We start from the raw sequence: 19397 nt of genomic DNA, 5'->3' as shown, positions 1-19397 counted from the left end.
CTAGGTTAGTCAAGAAGACATGTTATTGCCCTCAGGAGCAACAGTGGGATCAAGGTCACCAGAGTCAACAAGAGCAGCTTTTCTCCATCTCATTCTAGACTGGAAGCAGCTGCTCTAGAATCAATATGTATCTCTTGGAAGAAATTATTCCACACATTTAAAAGATTATTTTTTCAAAAAAAATCTTTTTAGTAACAGCCAAAATTCAGCTCAAGTTCATGCTCAAAGACAAGACAAGCAAGAACAAAATTTGTATCCACATATGCTGTCATTCTGAAAGCTGTTTTGTTAACAGTCTGAAAAGAAAACACTGCTTTACTGTTTATAGTCTGAAAAGAAAACAGTATTCTACTGATGGAATCTCTCTATTTCTTTGACCATTAGTGAGAAGTTCAATGTGAAAGGTCTACGGTGAGCAAGGCTGATAACCTGACCTTGATCTCCATATAATGATGGCCAAAAGTGGAAGCCAAAAAGTTGTCTTCCAGTCTCCACACATCTGTACTGACCTAAAATCACATCACCACATCCTATACAGACTCAAAGTAAAAAGATTTAAAATCTCACTGCATTTACATCATCCTACATCTGCAGATAATTTCCTTAAAAGACAGCAGTAGTTCAAGATGAAGTGCCAACTGCATAGCTCACAGGACATGAAGAAGCATGAGCTGACAAATAATATATACATACACAATGCATAGCAAGCTCTGTTGTGAGATATACAGTTGATTGCTGATTAGTCTACACTACATTTCTATGAGATAGAGGAATATGATAGGAATTTTATTGTTCTTTCTATTTCCATCTATTAAGCACTTTAACATTAATATTATTAAAACATGTTAAAGAAAAAGGATACACTGAGCATACATCTCCTATCCCTGGACTTGTACTCAGAAGGCTGACACATGAGTATCAAGAGGTAAAACGAAATGCTGACTAAAGTCTGACAACAAAGCCAGGCTGGATAACAAACAACAATATCTCAAAAGAAATTTGTGAATAAAATGAAACACAAAACAGAGCTCACTGCCGGGCGTGGTGGCGCACGCCTTTAACCCCAGCACTCGGGAGGCAGAGGCAGGCAGATTTCTGAGTTCGAGGCCAGCCTGGTCTACAAAGTGAGTCCCAGGACAGCCAGGGCTATACAGAGAAACCCTGTCTTGAAAAACCAAAAAAAAAAAAAAAAACAAAACAAAACAAAAAAAAAAAAAACAGAGCTCACCATGCTTTTACCAGCAACCTTACTGGAAATGTATAATCACACAGATTTTCATATTTAAAGAATGGACCAAGCCGGGCGTGGTGGCACACACCTTTAATTGCAGCACTCGGGAGGCAGAGGCAGGCGGATCTCTGAGTTCGAGGCCAGCCTGGCCTACAAAGTGAGTTGCAGGACAGCCAAGGCTATACAGAGAAACCCTGTCTCAAAAAAAACAAATCAAAAAAAAAAAAAAAAAAAAAAGGACCACTTAGAAAATGAGTATCCAACTAAATTAATTGCAGCAGAAAAATACCTTTCAACAAGTAAAGTTGAAATAAAGGTGAAGTCACAGAATGAACTCAAGGATCCCCTAATAAACACCTGTAAATGGATTTGAAAGTCATAGAACAAACGTCAATATCTATTCCAAAAGTTTAAAACTAAAACCCACAACCACAGTTGGTGATCTCTAATATAACACTTGAGTGAACATGGGAAATAATTTACTTCCTTCAAGGCCATGATGAAGAAATGAAACAGGATTTTTTTCCCTGATGTGAAAAACAACTGTGGTGTTACAGTCTATAATGAGATCATCAACATACATAGGGTTTTTCTCTTATATAAGTGTTTTCCATTTTCTGACATCAAGATGATATAAAACACTGTAAAATATTTACATGCATAGACACATGGCCAAGCTATTAAGAAAAGTTTATTCCCTGGAACCAGGTCAGGGTTTTCCATCTTCCTATATTTTCTGCTATATAAAAGCTTAATTTTCTTGGAAATCAGCATTCATGCAATCACACAAAGCCACAGACAAAGCATAGCCTAGATGAAGCAAGGCAAATTCTAGGATGAAATCATTGGCTGGGAAATAGACATAATAGCATAGAACATAAATAACAGCCAAGCTCATATGCTGGTTAAGGCTTATTATAAATATAAAGGCTGTGTGTCTTTTACCTGAAAAATAAATGGCCAAAGGTGGCTGGTTTGAGATTTCTCTACAATACTTAAAATGTTTTATCACATCAACAGAAAACACACAAATATGCACCTATAGTTTTACACATGAATGAGTTATTTAATGGACTTAAAATGAACTGTGAAATTTAAACCAGTTACCTTCTCAATGAAATTGAAAGGTCTTTTGAACCTATGAATTTACCCATAAAAAAATAAAATAAAGATATCATTACATTTGAGCAGATAGTTGACACTTGCTAGAGTTTTTCTCAGGAATAAATAATTTTGTGTAACTTAATGAAAGTGGATTGGCTAAAAATTGTTCCAAGTCCATCAGAGTCCTATACTGCTTTACTTATGTGTTCTCAGAGGTTGAAAAATTACTCTGATGTGCTAAAGTAACAGATTTAGTATAAGCTAAAGGCTTTCCTCTTACAGAAAGATACAGTGAAGTGCAAAGTTTTAACTGAAGAACTACATTTGTAGGGCTTCCCTGCAGCATGGATTTTTACATTGTGTACATTCATAAGTCCTCCTCCCCAACCTCCAACCTCTGTCTCCCCAGTGTGTGCTCCTTGATGCATTGGGAGATAAGTGTGTTGGGATAGGTTTTACCACACAGATAATATTCAGAGGGTTTCTTGCCAATACAAATATGTTCATGATGATGAAGACTATGGGTACTTGTAGATTTTACCATATTGTATACATTCATAAGCTTTTCCTACAGTACGAATTCTTTTATGCTTTTGAAGATGCCTGTGACATACACAGGCTTTCACACATAGATCACATTCATCGGGTTTCTATCCAGTATGTATTCCTTTATGTCTTTGGAGGCTATAGTGTTGTAAAAAGGCTTTCTCACATTTATTACATTTATAGGATTTCTCTCCATTATGAATTCTTCTATGCAACTGGAGGTTACTATGTTGTGAAAAGGCTTTCTCACATTTATTACATCTGTAGGGTTTCTCTCCAGTATGAATTCTTCTATGTGACTGGAGGTGACTATGTTGTGAAAAGGCTTTCTCACATGTATTACATTTGTAGGGTTTCTCTCCAGTATGAATTCGTCTATGCGACTGGAGGTTACCAATTTGTGAAAAGGCCTTATCACATTCATTACATTTGAAGGGTTTCTCTCCAGTATGTGTTCTTTTATGGTTTTGGAGATGATGATGTTGGGAAAAGACTTTCTCACATTGATTACATTTGTAGGGTTTTTCTCCTGTATGTATTCTTTTATGCTTTTGGAGATCACTGCTTTGTCTAAATATTTTATCACATTCATTACATTTGTATGGTTTCTCTCCACTATGAATTCTTCTATGATACTTGAGGGCATTATGTTGTGAAAAGGTTTTCTCACATTTATTACATTTGTACGGTTTCTCTCCAGTATGAATTCGTCTATGCAACTGGAGGTTACAAATTTGTGAAAAGGCTTTATCACATTCATTACATTTGTAGGATTTCTGTCCTGTATGTGTTCTTTTATGATTCTGGAGAGTATAGTGTTGTGAAAAGGCTTTACCACACAGATTACATTCATAGCATTTCTCTCCAGTATGTGTTCCTTTATGTTGTAGGAGATTACTGTGACTTGGAAAGGCTTTTTCACACTGATGACATTCATAAGGTTTCTCTCCGGTGTGAATTCTTTCAGGCATTTTAAGATGGCTGTGATCTACAAAGGCTTTACCACATTGCTTCCATTCATAGAGTTTCTTTCCAGTTTGTGCTCTTTTACGAAGTTGGAGACTATGTTGAGCAAAGGCTTCAACAAATTGAATCACTCCATGGGGTTTCTTTTCTGTATGAATCCTTTCATGTCTTTGGGCATGACTGTGAGCATGTAAAGCAAAGGCTTTACCACGTTGAGTATATTCAGACACTTTTTCTGTACTCTGACTTCTTTCATGCCTGAGAAGAAAATTGGCACATTTGAAAGCTTTATCACACTGAAGAATAATTTCAGATATATGAATTAATGGTACTACTGTCTAAATATAAAGAGGAATTAGATCTTAAGATTTTTATCACTTTGCTTACATTCATACAGTTACCCCTTCATTATGGGTTGGTTTTCATCTTCAGGGATACCTGAGAAGGTATGAGCATGTATTACATGGTTCAGCTTTATATATTCTTTTTCTATTAGAGGGTTTTCCCATATTTGAACAAAAGTAGGAGAACTCAGGCCTTTATCACATTAAGTGTATTCCAATTTTTCCTAGACTGTGGATCATACTTTATTTGCAAATATAGTATTGTGAATCAGGAGAAAGTGAAGCATTTCCACATTCCTAGGACTCAAGAGAATTTTCTACAGAATGAGGTTGCTGATGTATTATTGCCAATGAAGCTGGAAAACTAATGATATGAAACTTGTATCACATTCAAAAAGTCTACCTTAACTGCAAGCAAATGCATGTTTCCTAATTGTTCTGGGAGACAGAGAGGGGTACACTACTTCACTTAATATCCCTTAAGTACACGTGGCAGGTATCCATTAGGACATATGATACATCTATAAAAGGACAACTAACAAATAAAAAGTTAGAACATTTCATTTACTGAGTATAACATTTTGTTCCTCAGAGATATGTGATATAGGGACTAAGGTTACCATACAACATCATTCTTACCTCCCATAAGCTTCTCGTCTCAATCAACTTAGCAATGTTACTACAAATATACGAGTAACACTATCTTTACTATAGACTATTTGCTTCTTAGAAGATTTTGGGCCTATATGTACTACATTTTAATGTGTATGGCTTTTACATAATGAGAAGAAATGGATTGCCAGCTGTACAGTGTAGCTCTAATATGGCTATGTTTCAAATGAGGATATACACTAAGACACTATTTGCGTGTCCTCTTTCTTAAAGGAAGCCTTGCAAAACCAAATCAGATACAGGACCCTGAGGACTATGGTTTTGTTAGAATGTAAGAATAACCAATACACTTATAGTTGTGCTTATTTGCACTGCTGCTTTACTTTAAAACCTTCAGCTCATATTAAAATTTCTTCAGAGGCATATTTGTATGAGCTTGCACATGAAAACTACCTTCTGCATTCTATGAAGCCACAATTACTCTGATACCTAAACCACACAAAGACCCAACAAAGAAAGAGAACTTCAGACCAATTTCCCATATGAATATCGATGAGAAAATACCCAATAAAATTCTCACAAACAAAATCCTAGAACACATCAAAACAATCATCCATCATGATCAAGTAGGATTCATTCCAGGGATGCAAGGTTGGTTCAATATACAGAAATCTATCAACATAATCCACTATATAAATAAACTGAAAGAAAAAACCATATTATCATCTCATTAGATGCCGAGTCAGCATTTGACAAAATCCAACACCCGTTCATGATAAAAGTCTTGGAAAGATCAGGAATGCAAGGCCAATCCCTAAACATAATAAAAGCAATATAAAGCAAACAAGTAGGCCACATCAAATAAATGGAGAGAAACTTGAAGCAATTCCACTAAAATCAGGGACTAGACAAGGCTGCCCATTCTCTCCTCACCTATTCAATATAGTACTCAAAGTCCTATCCATAGCAATTAGACAACAAAAGTAGATCAAAGGGATACAAATTGGTAAGGAAGAAGTGAAAATATCACTATTTTCAGATGATATGATAGTATACATAAGTGAGCCCAAAAAATCCACCAGAGAACTCCTTCAGCTGATAAACACTTGAGTAAAGTAGCTGGATATAAAATTAATTCTAACAAATCAGTGGCCTACACAAAGGATAAACAGGCTAATAAAGAAATTAGGGAAACAACACCCTTCAAAATAGTCACAAATAATATAAAATACCTCGGTATGACTCTAACTAACCAAGTCAAAGATTTGTATAGTAAGAACTTCAAGTCTCTGAAGAAAAAAATCAAGGATCTCAGAAGATGGAAAGATCTCCCATGCTCATGGATTAGCAGGAGTAATATAGTAAAAATTGCTATCTTGTTGGAAAGCAATTTGCAGATTTGTTGGGAGCTATTAAGACAACTCTTGATCTCTGAATTGGGCCTCTCCCCCCCCCCAGAAGAAAAGGGGGTCAAAAGCGGGCCACAGACACACCGATTCCGAGAATGTTCCAGCCCTACAGATTCTGAGAATGTTCCAGCCCTAAGCCATCCTGACCTGACCACACCCTGATACCACCAAGTTCCTGCTTTCCCGTGTAGCTCCCAAAAGAAAGAATTTCTATTGCCCCCCCTCCCATAAGTACTTCTCCTTTTGCTTGTATTGCCCTACCCCTCCCACTGATAAGTATCTGTACTTCCTCTTTTTCTTGTGCATTTAAGCCTTGGGCCTTTGTCAATACATTTGGGGCTTTGATGTGTCGTTATTTGCACAAGGCCCTCGCCCCTCTCTAACCCCCATTTGGTTCTTAGGAGGAGGCCCCCTCCAGACCCTCGAATAACTGGACCTGCTGGACGGGTCACAGATTCAGTGCAATCCCCATCAAAATTCCAACTCAATTCTTCACACAGGTAGAAAGGGCAATTTGCAAATTCATCTGGAATAACAAAAAACCTAGGGTAGCAAAAACTATTCTCAACAGTAAAAGAACCTCTGGTGGAATCACGATGCCCAACCTCAAGCTGTACTACAGAGCAATAGTAGTAAAAACGTATGGTACTGGTACAGCAACAGACAGGTAGATCAATGGAATAGAATTGAAGACCCAGAAATGAACCCACACACATAAAGTCAGTTGATCTTTGACAAAGGAGCTAAAGCCATCCAGTGGAAAGAAGACAGCATTTTCAACAAATTGTGCTGGCTCAACTGGCAGTTATCATGTAGAAGAATGCGAAATGACAGCTGGGCGTGGTGGCGCACGCCTTTAATCCCAGCACTCGGGAGGCAGAGGCAGGCGGATTTCTGAGTTCGAGGCCAGCCTGGTCTACAAAGTGAGTTCCAGGACAGCCAGGGCTATACAGAGAAACCCTGTCTCGAAAAACCAAAAAAAAAAAAAAAGAATGCGAAATGATCCATTTTTTCCCTCCTTGTACAAAGCTCAAGTCCACATAAAACCAGACGCACTGAAACTTATAGAGGAAAAAGTGGGGAAGAACCTGGAAGATATGGGCACCGGGCAAAAAATTCCTGAACAGAACACGAATGGCTTCTGCTCTAAGATCAAGAATCAACAAATGGGACCTCATAAAATTGGAAAGCTTCTATAAAGCAAAGGACACAGTCAATAAGACCAAAAGGCAACCAACAAACTGGGAAAAGATCTTTACCAATCCTAAATCAGATAGAGTGTTAATATCCAATATATAGAAAGAACTCAAGATGTTAGACTCCAGAAAACCAAATAACACTATTAAAAAATGGGGTACAGAGCTGTAAAGATGGCTCAGGGGTTAAGAACACCGACTGCTCTTCCAAAGGTCCTGAGTTCAAATCCCAGCAACCACATGGTAGCTCACAATCATCTGTAATGGAATCTGATGCCCTCTTCTGGTGTGTCTGAAGACAGCTACAGTGTACTCACATACATAAAATAAATAATCCTTTTTCAAAAATGGGGTACAGAGTTAAACAAATACTTCTCATCTGAGGAATACTGAGTAGCTGAGAAATACCTAAAAAAAATGTTCAACATCCTTAATCATCAAGGAAATGCAAATCAAAACAACCCTAAGTTCCAACCCACACCAGTCAGAATGGCTAAGATCAAAAACACAGGTGACAGAAGATGAGAAGAAAGAGGAACACTCCTCCATTGCTAGTGGAATTGAAAACTGGTATAACTATTCTGTAAATCAATTTGGCAGTTCCTCAGAAAATTGGACATAGTCCTACCTGAAGATCCAGGAATACCTCTCCTGGGCATATATCCAGAAGATGTTCCAACCTGTAATAAGGACACACACTCCACTGTGTTCATAGAGGCCTTATTTATAATAGCCAGAAGCTGAAAAGAACCCAGATGTCCCCAACAGAGGAATGGATAGAGAAAATGTGGTACATTTACAGAATGGAATACACAGCTATTAAAAACAATGAAATTATGAAATTCTTAGACAAATGGACAGATCTGGAGGATATCATCCTAAGTGAGGTAATCCAATCACAAAAGAACACACATGAAATGCACTCACTGATAAGTGGATATAAAAAGAAAGACCAAAGTGTAGATACTTCAATCCTTCTTAGAAGGAGGAAAAAATACTCATGGAAGGAGTTACGGATCAGGGACTGAAGAATTGACCATCCAGAGACTACTCCACCCAGGGATCCATCCCAGAAACAACTACCAAACCCAGACACTATTGTGGTTGCCAACAAGAGCTTGCTGACAGGAGCCTGATGATATAGCTGACTCCTGAGAGGCTCTTCCAGTGCCTGACAAATACAGATGTGGATGCTCACAGCCATCCACTGAACAGAGCACAGGGTCCTCAATGAAAGAGTTAGAGGAAGTACCCAAGGAGCTGAAGGCGTTTTTAGGCCCATAGGAGGAACAACAATATGAACTAACCAGTACCCACAGAGCTCCGTGAGACTAAACCATCAATCAAGGAAAACACATGGTGGGACTCATGGCTCTAGCTGCATATGTAGCAGAGGGTGGCCTAGTCAGTCATCAATGGGAGGAGAGGCCCTTGGTCCTGTGAAGGCTCTATGCTCCAGTGTAGGGGATGCCAGGGCCAGGGAGCTGGAGTGGGTGGGATAGGGAGGAGGGGGACGGGAGGGGGAGAGGGGATAAGGGATTTTCAGAGGGGAAACTAGGAAAGGGGATAATATTTGAAATGTAAATGAAGAAAATACCTATTACAAAAATAATAATAGAAATAAATAAATAAATAAAAAGAAAATTACCTTCTCTGTCTCCTGGAACTTTGACAATGTTCTTCAGTAGTTTTGTCGTCCCAATTAAATCCTAAAATAGAGTAACAGGAAATGTATGTGTGGAAATTAGGCAAAATATAAGTTAGTATCTTCAATGAACCTTAGAATTACACATGATTTATTCACCAAACTCTTTGTCCATCTCAATTGAAATTACAGAAGTGCATCAAAAGAAACTGTTTTTTCCAATTTTAAAACACGAAAGGGAACTGGGCGTGGTGGCGCACCCCTTTGATCCCAGGCAGAGGCAGGCAGATTTTTGAGTTCGAGGCCAGCCTGGTCTATAAAATGAGTTCCTGGACAGCCAGGGATACACAGAGAAACCCTGTCTCGAAAAAACAAAAACAACAAAAAACAAACAAACAAAAAACAGGAAAAGGAATTCATAGTCTTACCTATAGCACTGAGGTTCCTGTAGGTCTCCAACATGACATCTTTGTAGAGCTTCTTCTGAGAAGGATCCAGCAGAGCCCACTCCTCTTGAGTGAAGTTCACATGCACGTCCTCATAAGTAACTGCATTCTAGAGCATCCCATAAACGTGTACAAAAGAAAGCACAATAGAAACAACATCGGGCATCTATTCTTCATAGGCAATGTGTTCATACAATTCTGGGGCCTACTCCACTTATTCCACTTATTTACTGACACTGAAGGTCTACCTTGTTTTTTTGTTTTTTTCCTTCGAGATAGCGTTTCTCTGTGTAGCCTTGGCTGTCCTGGAACTCATTCTGTAGACCAGGCTGGCCTCGAACTCAGAAATCCGCCTGCCTCTGCCTCCCAAGTGCTGGGATCAAAGGTGTGCGCCACGACTGCCCAGCTAGTTCTACTTTAACTACCAAGTCATATTAGAAGTTAACTTAATAATGAAGTTCACCCTTGTCATTTCTCAGCCCTTTAAGTAGGATGTAGCCTTTCTAGAGAAATGTTAATTACAGACATAAAGAGGAGACAAGCTCTACAAGATCTATAGTGCTTACCACACATCAAAGAAATTGAAGTAACATTAACAATTACTAACTATAAAAATCAAGCTGGGGCTGGTGAGATGGCTCAGTGGGTAAGAGCACCCGACTGCTCTTCCGAAGGTCCAGAGTTCAAATCCCAGCAACCACATGGTGGCTCACAACCATCCACAACGAGATCTGGCGCCCTCTTCTGGAGTGTCTGAAGACAGCTACAGTGTACTTATATATAATAAATAAATAAATCTTTAAAAAAAAAATCAAGCTGGGTCTATTAGCTTATGTCGCTAACACTGCAGTCAGGGGACAGAGGCAGAAGTATCACATTGAGTTGGACATCAGTGCGATGCATCCTAAGAGTTCTAGGACAGACAAAGGTACATAGTAAGAACCTGTGTCCCTTGCCAGAGTTAATCAGCCAAATCAGAACGTTAAAAGAATTCATAGGTTTTTAGTTAAATTCTTAATGGAGTGATACCTACAATCTAGTTCTGAATTCATCTTCCAGAAATCTGAGGTGCACCAGTTCACACGATAACATTAATAAGATACTATCAAAAAGGAATATATGCTTAAACAGTTATAATTGGACAGAAGAAAATACTAGTAATGTTAATGTTGATTAGAGGTAAATAACATAGGGCAGTAGAGATAGCTCAGAAGTGCAGTGTAGGGCATGGTTCTGATGCTCTGACTGGGATTTGGCCTGTAAACTCTGAAGGTCCTTTTCTCCATCTGGTTCTAGATCCATCAATAAAGTGGCCAGCAGCCAATGGAAGGATGGAAGAGGCAGGATTTCTAGGTTCAAAAAGGTGAGGAAACAAGAGCCAGGAGACAGGAAAGGGAGATTTCCTATGCTTGGGAGGGAGAGAGAGTCACCAGCCATGTGAGATCCCCAGTGGAGTAGACATTGGCCACTTTTGCAGATGGTAGTTTAGAAATGCAACTAAGCTGTGAGCAGATTTAGGGTGTTGTGCAAGAACAAAGAACCTGGGCACATAGGCTGAGGGCAGATTTAATATGTGGAGCAAGGAGGAGGTAACAGCAAATACGCTAATGAAAGATTTAGACTGTTGAGCAAGGATTAAAAAAGGAACACAGGGGGGCTGGTGAGATGGCTCAGTGGTTAAGAGCGCCGACTGCTCTTCCAAAGGTCCAGAGTTCTAATCCCAGCAACCACATGGTGGCTCACAACCATCCATAATGAAATCTGATGCCCTATTCTGGAGTGTCTGAAGACAGCTACAGTGTACTTACATATAATAAATAAATTAAAAAAAAAAAAAAAAAGGAACACAGTAGCTGTGACAAGCATGGAAAAGCCCAGCCGCTGAGCCATAAGGCAATGTAAAAACATTAGTGTGGCTGGGCGTGGTGGCACACACCTTTAATCCCACCACTCGGGAGGCAGAGGCAGATGGATTTCTGAGTTCGAGGCCACCCTGGTCTACAAAGTGACTTCCAGGACAACCAGGGCTATACAGAGAAACCTGGTCTAGAAAAACCAAAAAAAAAAAAAAAAAAAAAAAAAAAAAAAAAAAAAAAAACCAAAAACCAAAAAACAAAAACAAAAAAAACCCCACACATTTGTGTGTTTGTGTGTGTGTGTGTGTGTGTGTGTGTGTGTCTGTGATTTTAATCCATGGAGTGAGGGAACCAGAGTTTGGGCTGGTAGTATGCCTGTCTGGAGCTTAAGAAGAGGTAGTTGCCTGGGGGTGGTGGCACACACCTTTAATCCCAGCACTTGGGAGGCAAAGCCAGGTGGATTTCTGAGTTTGAGGCCAGCCTGGTCTACAAAGTGAGTTCCAGGACAGCCAGGTCTATACAGAGAAACCCTGTCTTGAAAAACCAACCAACCAACCAACCAACGAACCAACCAAAAAAGAAGAAGAAGAAGAAGAAGAAGAAGAAGAAGAAGAAGAAGAAGAAGAAGAGGAGGAGGAGGAGGAGGAGGAGGAGGAGGAGGAGGAGGAGGAGGAGGAGGAGGAGGAGGAGGAGGAGGAGGAGGAGGAGGAGGAGGAGGAGGAAAAGGAAAAGGAGGAAGAGGAAGAGGAGGAAGTAGTTTAAAGGCTACACACTGCATGAAAAGCTCTTGCTAGCTCAGCAAATAAGTGAGCTCAAGTGCCTATATTTACATGGACCCAGAGCTATCCATTATTGCACTTTCAGGAGGTTTCAGGCCATTTCTGACGACTGTGAGGACTGGGCACACATGAAGTTTATATTCATGCATACAGGCAAAAGACTCACAGTCTTCCTAACATAACTCACAACAAACACATCAGGGAGAAAAAAGGTCAGCACCTGCCATCCAATGACTGAGAAGGGTCAGCAGTATTATCATCATGAGTAGTGCCATCCAGGGAAAGAGAATGATAATGCATCCAGAATTTGAAAAATCAAGATGTGGTCGAAGCTCAGCACAAAAGCACACGCTTGCCATATAAAAACACGTACACTACAGACCCATCTGACAATAAAAATAAATAATTTTAAACTATGAAAACATTAAGTAAGCAAAACAGCTTAGCACTGAACAGCTAGCTATTACTTCTACTGCACCTTATGTGATTCAAGGACAGAGTCTATTACGGAGAAGGCATGACAGGAAGGAAGAACATGAGATGGAAAATGAAGGATGAGTTTCAAGCAAAGCAGAATAAACAGAGAGAAATTTAACATGTAATGCCAAAATAGTCTTTTGGAGAAGTTATATATATATATATATATATATAAAGACATAGGTATATTGGTTTTGAAAAAAAGGAGGCCATCCCCTGGCAGAGGCAATGGCATTAATAAAATTCTTTTTCATCTTGCCCCTATGTCTATTGGTAGTTGCTGAGTCCTGTAACATGACACACACAGCTGCAGTCAATGAATGGCCTGTGTCCCAAAAATCTGAGCTGACTTAATCATGTCATTGAGGACCAGAGGTAACCACAAAGGACAGACAGTACCCTAACTGGAAATTCAATATTCATTCGATCAACCCAATCTCTCCTAATTGTACAACCACCAATCATGTGTATTTTCACTAACATGCATGAATTGATCCATGCTAGGAAATTTTAAAATCACCCACCCTGCATCTATCAGCTCCTTCTTCATAATGGTGAGACCTGAAGCTGGTTGGCTCAAACTTGAGTAAGTCTGTGATCTAGCTATCACCTTCTCTCATTTACTCTGCTCTACACACAGGACACTGTTCCTCCTTTTCTGGTCTGAGGGCAGAAGCCATGCTCCACATGAAAATCCTTTCCCTGTTACTGCAATGCACATTCCATTCCATGACTCAAAAGGGTAACTTTAAATCTCTGTTGTGCTAGTACCATTTAACTTAATAATTTAGAAACTTTAATCAAGAGGAAATCAAGGTCATTGCTCTTGGGAGCAACACGCTTTGATCAGTGCCAGTGCCCCTGAGGGCACAAAAATGTTTGTGTCAGAAACATTTTTCTAAAGGGCTGAAAATAACAGCTGTTCTAGAATTAACATGTCTTCCCAGGAAGGAAATCAGACAACAAAACATTAAGAAAAATAAATCTCTGTAACAATACCACTCATCTAGCTCTGATTAATGGTCAAAGAGGAGCCAGGCCAGAAGAGATTTGCATCCCATATACTCTGTCATCCTTATGTCTCTTTTAGGTTTACACCCTAGGTTATACTGTGAACACTTTAAGGATGGAGCAGGCACTACTTGGTTTAGCTACTTGGCGGTTGGTAGATTTACGCAGCCAATATATTTCACTAATAATTTCTTAAGTACACCAATACCCTCCAAGAGCAGGTCATTCTTCACTGATATAGTCCTAAGTGCAAGGCCTCAGAGAACGCAAGAGGTAGAAAAAGTAGGAGGTAGAAAGTATAAAAGATGGGGTGGTTGGCCAGGAGACAAGGCTTGTGCTAAGGTAGTTTGTATACTACCTACAGGGGAAAATGGAAAGAAATGGGAGGCTTCTATGAAGTCAGCAGAAACTACCACACAATGGGACAAACTAAAGAGGGATCTAATCAAACAATGCTGCTCACTGTGAACAGGGTACTCTCATCAATATTACTGACCATGCCTACAGTGTTTTACAACTGGTATCATCATCCTCACGCTGGAGGGAATTCTTGTAATTTAAGATCAGAGACATTCCCTCTCCACAGGACCAGGCCCCAAACCATTAGCAGCTCTCTCAAGAATATGCCTAGTATAGGGAAGCAGTGCTGGTTTTTTGTTTTTAAATAAATACCTCCAGACTACCTCCAGGGAAAGTTCCTGAGTCCTAGACCACAGGCTGTTACAGGCTCTGCCAAGCATGTATCTGGATTTGGGAAGGAGCTATGTAATTCTCCATCCATGAAGGCTTCATGGAAAGCCTTGCTTGGGCGGGCCAGTCCGTACCACAACAGTGTTTTTCCTTTTCAAATGGTTTCATCAGATGTCTTGCCCATGTGGCAGAACTATGCTTTTCTCAAGAAGAAAAATGATCCTTTATGGCACCAGGTCTAAGTGTTGGATGTGACCCTGCAATGCTCCAGTGAACAGATTGTTCAAGTACTGCCTTTGATCTGGGGATGGGCCTAGTGGCTGTAAATCAACATTGTCTCCTTTGTTATGATTGGAGCCATATTTCACAATAATCCTGATGTACAATCATGTGTATCCCAGTATCCTAATCTCTCAGATGATTGGATTAGCATATACCTGTAATGTGTTTTAGAAGCAGTCCTTCCCTCAGCTAAATTCTATTAGGTGTGACTTACTGTTTCCTAAGCATTTGAAAATCCTTTACATCATCGTTTCTACTCTTTTTTTGTTTTGTTTTGTTTTGTTTTTAGAGACAAGGTTTCTCTGTATAGCCCTGGCTGTCCTGGAACTCACTCTGTAGACCAGGCTGGCCTCAAACTCAGAAATCCGCCTGCCTCTGCCTCCCAACTGCTAGGTTAAAGGCATGAACCACCACGCCCGGCGATTCTACTCTTCTTATCACAGCTTCAATTTGGAGTGCTATGCCGCCTGTAAGATGGGGTATACAACCGCCACAAAATTAACTCCAAATGGATCTTAAACGGCCAGGACACAAGTTCCAAAAGAAACCAGAGATACTGGGCCTTTCCAAATATGGCTTCCTGCTAAGGATGTTGCTATATGCAAGCCCTTGTTCCAAATGGTTTCTGTAGATGGAGCACCCATGATAAAGTTATTCAGATGCCACCACTGAGTACATCTAGTGGCTAAGACCTCATGGAACCTCACAGGTGGCTGCTAGTTCCCACCTAACCCAGGGGAGGACCCATTACCAAGACTCCTGCTTCTCAGACCACAGCTGTTTAGGGGCAGTGGTCCCATGCTCACCATGATGAGACTTAATAGCTCGACAGCACTCCACCAAGGCACCCAGCAGCAAAGGTCAAGGCAAGTCACACCAACCACTCAAGGCTGCTCAGCAATGGAGATGAATCTGCAGCACTAAACAAAGCACCGGAAGAACCCGCCTCTTCTCCTGATTGGATGGTTTTCCTGGAGGCCCTGATTGGTCTGGCAATCTTGAGTGACATAAGCACTGAAGGCACATGCGGAATGATTTCCTGGCCCAGGAATTAAGTACAGACTGGTCTTTTCCAGATCATTAAGATTTTTATTTCAGTATCGCGTTTCCCTGTCCTCCAATAACCTATCTTTCTGTATTGCAGTACTCAGCACGAATATCTTCCCCCTCCTCATCAGCTTAGTCCTTCTCCACTTTCCTCTTTCTACTCTTCCTCCGCCTCACCTTCTCTTTCCTCTTTTCCTCCTCCTCCTCCCTCCCCTTCTCTTCTTCCTTATCCCCTCCTCTGCCTCTCTTCGTCCTCGTAGACTCAAAATATATAATTTGCACAGTCCTCTATTCACCTTGGAGCAGAGTAAACTATATCGCCCATAGGCAGAATGGTTCTGTGCCTATTAACAATTAAAGAGACAAATTAAGACACAAAATATGATATTTGGTTTCTTGATTTTACACTAATGTCAGGATTACTGCAGCTAATATTCACCTGCTATATATTGTAAGGGTCCAAAAATCGCTGAAGAAAGACCCCAGATTCAGACAGTATGCAAAAACAATAAGCACTTATTTTGCAGAAACAACCAGCATTCTTTGAAATGGCAACCCCAGACAAAGACACAAACACTTCCTTATAGGGAAAAAAAAATTGGAACTCTCTAGAAGGATAGGGCAATCTTAAATTTTATTGGTGGGGGCTAGGGGGTCACAGGTTGTCAGTGATCTATATTCCTATGCCATGAACTTTTCACCATATGATGAAGTAGGGCTGCCCAGTCCAGATGGACCATTCTGAGATAGTTCCCCATTTCTGTGGTTAACCCCAGTCTGGTCTCTGGAAGGGGGTTCTACCATCTTCTTCTGGATTTTATGGTCTGTTCCTAGACCTGGTGTGTCATGACTTACTTTTGGGATTTACGGTTTATTCCTGAAGCTGGCACCTTTTTGAAATCAGGACTGGTCTTCAAATGGAAACAAAAGAGCTCCTTAAATGGAGACAAATGGGGTTTATTTTGCCCTTTCAAAATGATTCTTGAGACAACCCTGGGAGAAAAGCAGGAGATGGATGCCAGTCACTATGGAGCACTATTGTTAGCCAGCACGTCTTCCTCAGGGGGAAGGTTAGTGAGCATATCTGTATTAGCAAAGGTCTTCCAGATGAACAGTACTGATAGCACGGATCTCTCTATGTATGCAGAAAGGGGATATATATGAATGGTTCACAAAATGTGGTTCAGTTATTAAAGCAATTAGTGTGTACCCATGAAAAGTTGACGAATACAGTACTGCCTGTATGTCTCAGCTGGTCTTCAGCATATACCAGGAGTCCGATATTGCTATCCAGAATTTGGCAAGCAGAAAAAGAGAAGGAGCTACCATCTTCCATATGCTTTATACATGTAGGCTGCCACCAGAAGGTGTGTCCTAGATTAAAGACTTTTCTTGTCAATTCAAAAGTTCCAGCTTAAAGAAGGGCTTTCCCATTATAAATATTGCAAATGATAGAAAGCTTTCACAGTGACCCTCTGCTTTGGCTTTAGGTAATTTAACAATGTTCAGCTACAGGAATTTGAAGTTCTTGAACTACTGTGCACTACAGTTGTCAATAAGTTCAGTTCTTTATCCATATTCATGATTGCCTTTTCTGCAGACCAGAGTAATGGCCAGTCAACCATACTGACATTTAAAAACAGCAGCCCATACCCTCACATCAGGAATAGCATTAATCAACACTATTGAACTTGCCTCTATGTGGACTCTTAGCTGCTGACACCTGTAACTTGACACAGGCAACTACACCCACTGGCCTGGGTTTCAGTTCCTGAGCTGACGTAATGATGTCAGGGAAGATTGCACATGTATCTGTAGAACAGTGCCCTACGTGCAAATTGAATACTCATTGGCTTAATAAGTATTGGCTTATTGTGTCATCAATAAGCCTCCTTTAGGCTTGGGCCCCAGGTTATACTTTGAACAATTTAAATGGGGGCAGGACCTTGCAATATTCGTCACTGAGGGAGGTCGAGTTTACAGAGCAAACCTATCTTCTAGTCCATAATATATGACCTAAAAGATAGACTTAAAAGAGTTATCAATGCCACTACTCTCACATATACAAAGGAGAGAGAACACAAACACAGAAAATATCAAGAAACCTAACAGTACTGTGGTTACCATTCTTACATTAGCATGTCTGCTGCGCTAGTCTAACCTCAGAATAAGGCTGCTGTTCTTACTCAGCAACTTGGTTCAAAGAAAAGCCACAGGTGCTTCTCTGTAGGACCAGAAAGAAGTGCATTTTCCCTTGTCCTGAATGCTGTGTGTCTCAAGCCTGTGACATCCAGGTAGAACACTCCATAATTTATACTTAATTTTTATTTCATGTGTGTGAATGTTTTGCTGGTACCTGTCTGTGTGCAGTACCTGCAGTGGTCAGAAGAGGGCATTAGATTCCTTGGGATTGCATTTACAGCAGCTGGATTACTGCCATGTGGTTTCTGGGAATGCAACCGGTGTCATCTGTAACAACATCAAATGTTCATAATTAAGCCATCTCTGTATTTACTATAAATAATAATCTAAATAATAAATAATTAGTAATAATAAATTTTAATTTAAAAATGAATTTATATATTTGAAATAAAACATAATAGATCACTTTCTGTAACCTTTACTTTTTTTACATTTTCTTTTAAGATTTACTTATTTATTTTATGTATGTGAATACACTGTAGCTGTACAGAAGGTTGTAAGCCTTCATGTGGTTGTTGCAAATTAAAGTTTTAGGACCTCTGCTTGATCTGGTCGGCCCCGCTTGCTTCGATCAATTCTGTTCAACTCTGCTCGCTCATTCTGTGTTTGCTGCAGCCCAACGATTTATTTATTATTATACATAATTACATTGTAGCTGACTTCAGACATGCCAGAAGAGGGCTTCATATAGCATTAGTGGTAGTTGTGAGCCACCATATGGTTACTGGGATTTGAACTCAGGACTTTCAGAAGAGCAGTCAGTGCTCTTACCTACTGAGTCATCTCAACAGCCCCTATGTTTTTCTAATATGTATTTTCAATAATGACACGTGAGGTGGGAGGTTTGGTAAAAACATCTTTCCAAGCTGGGCGTGGTGGCACACGCCTTTAATCCCAGCACTCGGGAGGCTGAGGCAGGTGGATTTCTGAGTTCAAGGCCAGCCTGGTCTACAAAGTGATTTCCAGCACAGCCAGAGCTACACAGAGAAACCCTGTTTCGAAACACCAAAAAACATCTTTCCAGGACACACCTAGCTGCACCTGAAAGGCAATTTCTACCTAAGCTTGGATATTTTACAACCAAGTAGGTTTTCTACGAACCTTAATCAACTATCCTTCAATGATTTATTTTTTCTTTTGGTTTTTCCAGACAGGGTTTCTCTGTATAGCTCTGGCTGTCCTGGAACTCACTCTGTGGACCAGGCTGTCCTCGCACTCAGAAATCTGCCTGCCTCTACCTCCCAAGTGCTGGGATTAAAGGCGTGCGCCACCAGTGCCTGGCCATCCTTCAGTGATTTACCCCCTTACTTTATTCCCTCTCCATGCTAAATTCTTCCCCACCAATTTCTTCCTTGTTATGTAGGTGTGAAAATGAAATCTCAAATATATAAATACATCTTGCTGCCTGCATTTCTATTGGTTGTATGTATATGGTTCAAAGATTGACCCATTTGCATTGATTAACCAAAGAGCAACTCACTGCCTGAGGTTCGGTCTCCTAGCTGAAGGAGAGTTCCACTCTTTAATAAGCCATAGGGCTTGGGGAACTCAAAT

General features: G+C 40.2%; 1 protein-coding gene across 1 annotated transcript in view; it reads right to left on the bottom strand.

The window, feature by feature from the left end:
• The window catches only part of LOC110288073 (uncharacterized), a 53259-nt gene extending 39138 nt beyond the window's left edge, over positions 1 to 14121 (bottom strand). Inside the window, 4 exon segments of the mRNA XM_085830832.1 lie at positions 2973 to 4105; positions 9057 to 9117; positions 9482 to 9608; positions 14086 to 14121. Of these exon segments, the coding sequence (XP_085686958.1) occupies positions 2973 to 4105; positions 9057 to 9117; positions 9482 to 9608; positions 14086 to 14121 (1357 nt within the window).
• Positions 14122 to 19397: the final 5276 nt, after the last annotated feature.

Source organism: Mus caroli, unplaced genomic scaffold (genome assembly GCF_978045245.1).
Source record: "Mus caroli unplaced genomic scaffold, Mus_caroli_1 scaffold_15, whole genome shotgun sequence".
NCBI classification, from domain to species: Eukaryota; Metazoa; Chordata; class Mammalia; order Rodentia; family Muridae; genus Mus; species Mus caroli.
The sequence above is the reverse complement of the archived record's forward strand: the minus strand, read 5'-3'. Positions and strand labels throughout refer to the sequence as shown.